This window comes from Trichosporon asahii (assembly GCF_000293215.1).
Source record: "Trichosporon asahii var. asahii CBS 2479 unplaced genomic scaffold scaffold00071, whole genome shotgun sequence".
Taxonomy (NCBI): domain Eukaryota; kingdom Fungi; phylum Basidiomycota; class Tremellomycetes; order Trichosporonales; family Trichosporonaceae; genus Trichosporon; species Trichosporon asahii.
This window is the reverse complement of record NW_014040854.1, coordinates 582,764-592,086: the sequence shown is the minus strand read 5'-3', so window position 1 is coordinate 592,086 and position 9,323 is coordinate 582,764. Positions and strand designations below refer to the sequence as shown.

Sequence of the window (9,323 nt, the reverse complement as noted above, 5' to 3'; positions counted from 1 at the left end):
GTCCTCTCCGATGAGCGGCGGCGGGAGCCGGCAATTGTGCCGGCACGCTGCACGTTGGCATCCGCGGGAGGAGGGGCGGGTGGGCGGCGAGGCCGTCGTTGGGCTTCAGGCTGCCAATGGGCGTCGGGTTGGGCGGCGAGGGGACGGGCGGGGGGACGTTCTGGGGCTGTAGGTTAGTACCGGACAACACTTCTTTGTGCCCGTGCAGACCAGACGGGGAACGCTGTGTGTTGCGGGCCCTTCTCAGCATTCCTACGTCAGACGTCAAAGAAGCCTGTCTTTGCTGGGGCTCGGGCGCACAGAACAACGCTTCCGCCAATCTGCTGGGACACGCTTGACTCACCCTTCCCCCGGCACCGAAGCCGTTGCTGAAGCTGAGGCGGCGGAGGACGCCCTGGCCGAGGGCGACCTTGTCGCTGAGCGGACCGCCAGAGGGTGGCGAGCCGACGCTGCCACTGCCCAGCTGGGAGCCGAGCAGGCTCGAGCCAGCGCTCATGGACATGCTGGCGGCGCGACGCTGGCCGCGCTGGGCGGCCGCGTGAGCCCACGTGTGGCTGCGAAGGTCGCCGATGTCATCGTCGTCGTGGAACGAGCCGTTGGGAGGCGATCCGGCGCTCATGCCAGTCGTCTGCGAGGGCGACTTGGGCGAGAACGCCGACCACCTGCCAAAGATGGGGTGAGACGTAGAGAGAGACGGGAACTGCTGCGAGTTCTCCTGCGAAGCGATGGGGATCGGCTCAGCGGGCATCTTTCCCTGTTGCTGGGGCTTGGGCTGCGCGGTCTTGCTGTCCACGGAGGTGGAAGGGGCCTGGGCGGAAATGGTGGGCTATGTGTTTGCGGGGAGTGGTTGTGAGCTGTGGTTGTTGGTGGGGAAAGAGATGGGGAGGGGGGGGAGTAAAGTGGAGCCGGGGGGTCGTCCTGGGGTGATTCCTGGTTGATCCGTTGGGCTTGGCCTGGTGGCGAGAGTGAATAAAGCAAAGAGTTCGGGGGGACAGCCAGACTTGCGCGTGCGAGCGTGGGCTTATAAGAGATGGTCAAAGGGGTGGAGAGATTAAAGCGGACGCGAGGGGGTAGAGGGGGGAAACGACGAAATGGTGGTCGACGATGGGTATGGGTAGCAGGTGATTCGAAATCAGCTGGCCACTGGGCGTCTGGGGCCAACGAGCGGGCTGCAGGGGCTTAGCAGGGCTTGCTGGATTAGCCAGATCGGTTGGGCTAGACTGAGTCTGGCTGAGCGAGCGGGTGAGTGGCACCGCTGCACCGCTGGCCGCTGGAGAGTGCAGACACTGCTGTTGGTTGAAGGCTGCTGGGCTCGATTGACTTGCTGACTGACGTGGGTGGGGCACTTGGGCTGTGGTTGCCCGGCAGAAGCCCAGAGGAAGCAGCTAAGGTTGCGGTTGTGTGTATCCTGATCTCCTGACCACTCACGCGGTTCTGGTCGACCGGGGTCTCTGCTCCCGTGCGTGTGTCGTTGCCGCAGTGCCTCACCGCCCGCCCCTGACCCCGCGGGGAATGCCGCTCATTGGTTCCTTTTGATCTCTGTCCTGATGCCTGTGCAAGTCAGAGACCAGGTTCTGGCCTTGCGCTAGATCGCAGTCTACTTTCCCCGCTCTACCCAGCGCCCACGAAACCCCACTCTCTCCTCCAGTGCACACTTCGAAATACATCGAGGCACGCCCAGTCTTATCAGCTGCCCGGGGCCATTCCTCAATTCGAAATTTCAGACCAGCTGTCGGACGTGAGCGATGCGCTCGTGCGCCCCGTGTTTGGGACTAACACGGGACTGACAGCGCGTGCGTGGGTACCAGTTGGTGGCACACGATAAGTCTAGTTCCGTCCTGGCCAACAACCAGCCGCTTGATCCGTGGCACGTATGGCACCTAGCCTTACGTAGACTGCTGCGGGCGAGTCTGTACGGCGGAGCCGGAGCACGCGGACCTCTGCATCGACTCGGGACACTCGGGATCACATTCATAGGAGAAATACGGGGCTACGTATAGCAGGAGCAGGGATGGACGTCGGATAATCTGGGGCCGAAGCAAGTTGATCACCACTGGACAGCCACGCGATGCGCAGCCAAGCGTTGCCCCGCATTCGACGCACGATGGTTGGCTGATCAGCACTAAGGGATCGACCCTTCTGTGCGCTTCGCGATGCCCCATTCGCTGCGACCTTGGCCTCGCCGTTACAGCGGCACACTGGCACACCGGGGAGCAACAGCAAGGGGAAGCGTGGTCGCGACTCGAGTCCTGCCGCGCGCCGCAAGACTAATTAATCCGGCGTCGTTCCGGGCCACAACCACCCAATCGCAAACTACGTCCACATCTCGCTTACTCTCCACCGTGTCTCTGCCGAAGTGAGGGGTGGGTGAGTCGGTGAGCTGCTGACTGGACTGGTGATGGACATGTGTCAGTCATCAGAGCGCCAGCCTCGCCGAAGCCCGCACGTCATCGCTCTCGTGCTCGCTGCGACCAATCCCCTCGACTCCGAGCTCGTCGGGCTCGATCCGCTCCATTCGGGCCATTTCGCGGACCATGTGGCCGCCGCGCTCGTGTTGCGTACACTGGAATCAACGCACAGCGCACCGCCTCTGTCCTTGCTTGTCTTGGGCTGCATGGCTGAATGGGCTGAGCGTACTTCCATGTAGACCGATTGACTGGCTATCTGGTAACTGATTGTCTGACTGACCATGGCTGGCTTGGCTGAGGGCACTGGGGCCTGGATAAACTGATGATTGACGATGAATGGAGGATGAATTGCACTAAGACCAGCGCCCCCCATCGGCGCCCTTGAGGCCGTCGGTCGACGTTGAGGGACAGAAATGTCCACCCTTCGATGTGTGGCGCACTCCACTCGACCGAGCTTTCGACAGAGTGCAATGTTCTGTATACGCCGAATGTGCCGATGAAGGCATGTTCTATGATTACACGTGCTCGCTCTTCTCTCGCTCTTCTCTTGGCACTCAGCCCCGCAGAGGTAGATGTCAGTGGCAGTAAGCTGAATGCTATGAGTGGTTTCCATCGATGTTACAACATGCTGTATCTGTCTACGTGATCTCCCTCCCCGGTACTTCCAGTCGCTCACGCCCAGCCACAGCTCACACGCAGCCAACCTAGCGTCTGAGACAGAGGCCAGGAGTGCGGACGGTGAGTCAGCGGGGGAGGCATACCGCACCGCCCGCAGCCTGCGGATTGCGGACGTCTACTCCCGCATAGCGGTGGCCGCGACGTCGCTCGCCCGCTCCGCCTCCAGCTTGGCCCACGCCTCCTTCTTCTTTCGGTTGCGCTCCTTGGCCTCCTCACGGTTGCGGTCGGTGCGCTCAATACGCTGCCGTTAGCAAAACTCCTATCTGAGGGTGCCGGGGGTCGGAGCGTGAGGACGTAATGATACAGCGGCATAGGATAGAACACATTGACGGCCGGGTCATCGAAGAGTCTAAGGCGCAGACCAAGGATAAAACCGGAGCAGAGATAGCAACCGGACAGCGGAACAGAGATAGAGGATACCGCGAGGTATCTCCGAGATACGGGTCGGACTTGAGCCCACCGGGAATCTCAGCTGTTCGCTTTGACTCCAACTGCCGCCGGCATCTGCTCCTTCGTCGTCTACTGCGCTTCCTCAAGGCACGAGCTACGTCTCGGCGCCCCCAGTCAAAGAACAGAAATAAACGGTCGAAGCGAGAAGCCCGGAATGTTGAGACAACCCGATGTAGCAGACATCCGATCCCACCAGCATCACCAATATGGTGGTGATTTCGAACCTGCTATTTCGAACGCTTGCCCCCAGAAGCTGCCATTTCCCAATCCTTCCTCATGTGCTTCCTCACTTCCTGCCTAGGAGTTGGCCTCTGCACGGCATTCCTTGATCCTCGCACCAGCCTCTCATCGACCCACGCCGGTGGAGGGCCAATGGATGTCACCTTCAGTTCACCGGCCGCACCGGCCGGTCGGCCGGTAGACTCACCTCCTTCCTCAGACACAGGTTGAGCGCCTGCTTCTCGTCGTTGCACATGGCGATGAAACGGGACCACCTCGACTTGGAGTGGCAGTTCTCAAGCGCGGCGATGAGCTCAGCGCAGGCTGTTGTTAGCTCGCGTTATGGCATCGCTAGCTGCGGAGTGCGCCTTCCTCCCTTCTTCCTCGGCTTCTACTACGCTGGAAGCAATGCTCACATGAGTGCTGATGGAAGCTGGTAGCAGCGAGCCGATCATAAACGCCTCCTCGGTGTTCTCGCTGCTCCCCTCGGTCACGAGACACTGAGAAGAAGTCGAAGATCATGATCTCGTGCAGGTGAAGGATAAGCGGCGGACTCACCCTGCTGACGCTCCGGGACTCCGAGGGGGGCGTGCATGTTGCAGTCTGTTCCGTGTAGTTCGTTTGCGTGTTAATGTTGCAGAGTCGATGTCGACGTTTGCGGCGCTCGGTCAAAGTCGCTCCTTGCCTACAGAGTCATCGGTAGGTGGCGAGGCAGATTCGGAAATCACAGTGAGCGGCGCGGAGTGTGATGCCATGTCCGTGCATGTGGAGGCCGGTGGAGGAAAGTGGCAAGAGAGCGAAGAGCATGGAATTTCGTCATGGGCTGAGAGATCGTACAGGCTCACACCACACACATCTCGCAGCAGCGTAGCTCCCCCTGTCCTACTACGACAGCTGGTTCCTATCGTACCTCGCACATCATCGCACCACGCTCTTGCATCGACTCTCACTCCACTCGAACGCATAAAAGCAACTCGATCGCATCGTCGTACCCCGCCTTCACACTTGCACCCTCCCCAGCAACGGCATCCGCTTCTCCCTCATCTCTGGGAGCCCAACAGATCTAGCCCCTCGAAGACGATAGACTAGAAAACCATGGCGTCCCGCTCTCTTCTCCGCACGCTGCGCCCGATGGGCCAGCAGCTCCGCGCTGTCCCCCGTATGGCCCCTTCGATGCCTGCTCGCGCATTCTCCACCGCCCCCATGCGCTGGGACGAGCGCAGCACGATCGACCAGCTGAAGAAGGGCGTTGCCGACCTGGGCGACCAGGCGAAGAACTTGATGAACAAGCTCGAGTCCGAGGCGAAGGACTTCACGGACCAGGCGAAGAACCACGGCTCAACACCCAAGGCTACCGACCACTCGATCCCTCCCTCGACGGCAGGCCAGGTCGACCCCGAGGGCGAGGTGCGCGACCCCATGGCGGGCAACCACGCCTCCGCCTCCGGCCACACGTCTCACGGCCTCCCCCCGCCCGCGTCGGGTACGGGTGCGCCCAGCGCCGAGGTGAACGGCGGCTCCGTGCCGATTGGCCAGGTCGAGCCCCGTCTCCAGCTCACGTTCACGTGCACGGCGGGCCCGGAGAGGAATCAGCCCGAGTGCGGGGAGCGGAGCACGCACGAGTTCTCCAAGAACTCGTACGAGAACGGCATCGTCCTCGTCCAGTGCCCCAAGTGCCAGGCGCGCCATCTCATTGCCGACCACCTCGGGTGGTTCAAGGAGATCACTAAGGACGGCCAGCTCAAGACCCTCGAGGACATCATGAAGGATAAGGGCGACGACGCCATCACCAAGGGACGTATCAACCAGTTTGGCACTATCGAGTTCCCGCCCGAGGCTGGCAAGTCCTAGTCGCGAGCGCAGCGAGCATTTACTGCGTGCAGGCTCCATCAGCTGACCCTTTCCCCGACCCCCCTCCGACACAACGTAGAAGCACAAGCACAAGTCAAGCAAGAAGCAACAGCCAACCAACAAGCCAAGCAATGACGCAAGCAGCAGATTTGTACGAGTAAGCCAAAAAATGCAAAAATGATAACATCATCCCTTTGTGGTGTGTGATGTGTGCGCAGGTGCGTCACACATTCTAGTTCTTCTTGTTGTTGAAGTTCTTCCTCGCGTCATCGAAGCGGCGGACAATGACATCGCACTGCGTGACGGCACAGAGCTGGCGCGACTTGCCCTTGAGCTCGTCGTTGAAGAGCTGGAGACCAGCGGCCTTCTCGACCTTGTCGACGGGGGCGATGAAGGTGCGCAGGTCGGCGCCGTCGGGGATCTCCTTGTTGGGGAGAATGAAGGCGCCCATTGCGAGCTCCTTCACGGTCTCGGGAGAGGTGACCGACTTGTCGTGCTTGTTCGGCGTCTGGGGGTAGCTAAAGTCCGGACGCGAGGCGAGGACAACCTTGGCAAAGTGCGTTGGCACGGCCACACTGGGAGGGTTGCCGATCACCTCGTACGAGACGCGCCACTTGCCGTCCTTTCCCTGCTCGGGGAGGTAGAGAGGGATCCTGGGGTCAGCTACTCCATCAGAAAGGGGAAACTCACGTGAACACGTAGACGTCCTCGAAGTTGGAGGTTAGGCGGCGACAGAAGTCCTCAACGTAGGCCCAGTCTGAAGATCAGCTATCTGATGGGCGACGACAGCTTGACGCTCTCGCACAGAGCACACTCACAGTGACGGTTGAAGCCCTCGCCGACCTGAGGAGCAATGTTGGTCAGGAAGAAAGTCTCGTCCATGGCGTCCTGCGAGATCTTGGCATCGGCGGCAGGAACCCTGGGTCGGGTTAGCGATTCACTCTTTCCAACCCTCCTTTGCTTCTCTTGCTCCTGCCGATCGTTCTTCTGTTCCTTCACACTTGCGCCCTCATGTGCGCCCTCCACCACCTCCTATCCACGAAGGGAGACTCACATGTGTCCACGGTCATAACCAGAGCGGAAGTCTGCCGTCAGCTAACTCTCCCAGGATCTGTAAGCAGCACGCACAGTCAGAAAGCTTAGCACGGAACATCTCGGGGACAGACATGTCCTCCTGGAACTGGGACTTCTGGCGGTCGGCCTTGGGTCCAGCGGTGTCGGCCGCACGGGCCTTGTCGGCGGGCACGGGCGGGCCGCCGTGGAAGTTGGGCGGCGGGCGCGAGAGGCTCTTGGCAGTGAGGTGCTCGGCGGTCTGGCATTAGCTAGCTTCGTACGACATATAGCTCTCAGAGACACATACCCAGGCGGGGTGGCGGAGACGGCGGTCGTAGGCGGCCATGTAGGCCTGGCGGCGGATGATATCGAAGTGAGGGCCTGGGGTCAGCTATTGTTATCCATCAGCCCAGCTGAGTCTGGCAAGAAGACGTACCGGGGAAACCACCAGCGAGCGTGACGGTGCTGCCAGCGAGGGGGACGACGAGGCGCTTCTCCTCGTGTCCGGCACCGGGGCGCTCAACGGGGACCGGGAAGGGGACGTTGCCGGGTAGAGACTGGGCGGGGACGGGGACGGGGACGGGCACCTGCTGCTCCTTCTTGCGCGGGAAGAGCGCACCGGCGCCGACGCCGAGCGTCAGTCCTGCGATGAACAGGATCGACGGTCCGAGTGTTGGCATGGTCGTGGGCGATGAGGCAAAGGACTGAAATGGACACCTGCGCAACAAAAGTTCGGACAACGCGGTGGAGGTACGGATCAGATTTCGCGCCGCCACCGGCACGGCCCTGGCGGCCGGCTCGGTTCGATCTGTTTGTCCGCGCGCTTCACGCACACGCGTTCCACATAATGCATTCATGAGTCCAATCATGCACCCCGCAACTAGACAATCTCTTGCATTCTCGATGTGGTATATATTCGCCAGGGCATAACAGTCAGTCCCGGTAAAAGAGAGCGAAAAGGAACGGTTATATAATATGAGGAGGTCTGTCCTAAGAGAGAAACGGAGGCATCAGAGGGACATGAGGAGGCATTAGGGATATTCCGTAGGGAAGCTTGACTTTTGGCGCTGTGCAAGCAACACAACGCGTGTAGGTGGTAGGGGTCAGTACCGGGCAAGTTTACTCGTACTGGTTCGAGCCCTGCGCGGCGAGACGCGCCTCGAGGACCTTGAGCGAGTCCTCCTTGGCAAGCAGCTCCTGGCGCTTGATCTGGATCTCGCGCTGGACCTTGAGCTCGATCTCGCGCAGCTTCTCCTCCTCACGGCGGAGCTGCTCCTCCTTGAGCCGGACAGACTGGTTGGCCATGTCCTCGGGAAGTAAGGCCGTGGTGTCACTGCTTGGTGTCAGTTGCTTTCAAGGCGCCGAGTACTCACGCATCACCGCCAACAGAGCGCGAGAGCTTCTCGGTACGGTAGTTCTCGTAGAGGAAGTCGTGGGTGATCTCCTTGAGGTCGGTAAGGTGCGACTGGAACAGAGCGCTGCGGAGACGGCCAAAGTCAGAGTGCTCCGGGTTGTCGACCTCGACGATACCCCAAGGGTAGCGACGGCCACGAACGGCCTCGCCGTTGATCATGATCTCCTCCTCGGCACCGACAATGGCGAAAGGAAGGAGCGAGCGCAGCTCGCGGTTGTCGGCAATGGTCTCCTCGTCGTCCTCCTCGGGGTCGTAAGGGAAGTTGTACACGGGAATGCCGTAGTACTCAATGTCCTCCATGATACGGCGCTTGAACGCCTTGAGCTCAGAGGGAGTCAGAGAGTCAGCCTTGCCGATAACAGGGATAACGTTCACGCGCGGCGACAGGCGGCGCATGAGCTCGATGTCCATCTCGCGGAGAGCGTGGCCGGTAGGCTGGATGAAGTAGAGCAGCGCGTGGATGCGGTTGTCGCGGAAACGAGGGTTACGCTTGATACGCGATTCCTCAGCAAGAATGTCGTCGTACTGGCGCTCAAGGTAGGTAGCAATCTCCTGGAAGCTGGGACATCAGCAAAAGTCGGATTGCCAAAAAAGGCTGGCGCTTGGAGCTCCTTCCTTTCGGTTACGCACCAGTGCTCGTTGTCGATGCCCTCGCCGAAGCCGGGGGTGTCAACAACAGTGAGGGCGATGCGGACACCGTCCTCCTCAAGCTCAACGTTCACGGGCTTGATCTGAATCTGGCGCTCAACGTGGGCGTCGGCAGCGGCCTGCTCAGCAAGGCTGGGGTCGACCTCGGAGCGAGGGTTCTCGGGGTCCTTGAGGATCTGCTGGGCGCGGTGGGGAAGCATGGGCTGCTCAACGAGCGTGTTAACGAAGGTGGTGCGGCCAGTACCCGAGGCACCTGGGATGTCAGCATGCGTTCTTGTGTGTGATCGGTGGTGTGGGAAGCCCGAGGAAGACGGTGTACCCGCAAGCGCAAAAGACGGCCTGTGCGCATGTGCAAGGAGCGGCTTGTGTGCGTCGATGGGGGCGCGATGCGTGCGATCGGGCACCTTTCCATAGCTTGCATGCGACGCAATGAGACCGGTGTGGGCGGGTGTGTCGTGGCAGCGTCGACATGGGATACTCACCAACCACCATGATGGTGAGCTGGACACCCTTCTTGGCCTGTTTCCTTCCTCGAGATGCGCGGTAGGCCATTGCGGTGGACGAGACGCGTGGAGGATTAAAGTTGGACTGGGTTGATCGAG

The 9,323-nt window shown here is 60.7% G+C and overlaps 5 protein-coding genes across 5 annotated transcripts; 1 reads left to right on the top strand and 4 right to left on the bottom strand.

The window, feature by feature from the left end:
* Positions 1 to 243: 243 nt before the first annotated feature.
* On the bottom strand, positions 244 to 748 carry A1Q1_05068 (uncharacterized protein; the record flags this gene model as incomplete). The annotated part of the gene is made up of 2 exons (XM_014321875.1): positions 244 to 252; positions 344 to 748. The coding sequence occupies 2 exons, from the start codon at positions 746 to 748 to the stop codon at positions 244 to 246; spliced, it is 414 nt and encodes a 137-aa protein (XP_014177350.1).
* Positions 749 to 3,763: 3,015 nt separating this feature from the next.
* A1Q1_05067 (uncharacterized protein) lies at positions 3,764 to 4,350 on the bottom strand (the record flags this gene model as incomplete). The annotated part of the gene is made up of 3 exons (XM_014321874.1): positions 3,764 to 4,035; positions 4,172 to 4,255; positions 4,314 to 4,350. The coding sequence occupies 3 exons, from the start codon at positions 4,348 to 4,350 to the stop codon at positions 3,764 to 3,766; spliced, it is 393 nt and encodes a 130-aa protein (XP_014177349.1).
* A 500-nt stretch (positions 4,351 to 4,850) lies between these two features.
* Positions 4,851 to 5,606, top strand: A1Q1_05066 (uncharacterized protein; the record flags this gene model as incomplete). Its single annotated transcript, XM_014321873.1, has 1 exon — positions 4,851 to 5,606. One exon carries the CDS (start codon positions 4,851 to 4,853, stop codon positions 5,604 to 5,606), a length of 756 nt encoding a protein of 251 aa, XP_014177348.1.
* A 232-nt stretch (positions 5,607 to 5,838) lies between these two features.
* On the bottom strand, positions 5,839 to 7,339 carry A1Q1_05065 (nuclease; the record flags this gene model as incomplete). Its single annotated transcript, XM_014321872.1, has 7 exons — positions 5,839 to 6,259; positions 6,297 to 6,363; positions 6,425 to 6,525; positions 6,661 to 6,691; positions 6,735 to 6,918; positions 6,967 to 7,040; positions 7,096 to 7,339. 7 exons carry the CDS (start codon positions 7,337 to 7,339, stop codon positions 5,839 to 5,841), a joined length of 1,122 nt encoding a protein of 373 aa, XP_014177347.1.
* Positions 7,340 to 7,778: 439 nt separating this feature from the next.
* A1Q1_05064 (septin) lies at positions 7,779 to 9,273 on the bottom strand (the record flags this gene model as incomplete). The annotated part of the gene is made up of 4 exons (XM_014321871.1): positions 7,779 to 7,992; positions 8,033 to 8,632; positions 8,704 to 8,974; positions 9,204 to 9,273. 4 exons carry the CDS (start codon positions 9,271 to 9,273, stop codon positions 7,779 to 7,781), a joined length of 1,155 nt encoding a protein of 384 aa, XP_014177346.1.
* Positions 9,274 to 9,323: the final 50 nt, after the last annotated feature.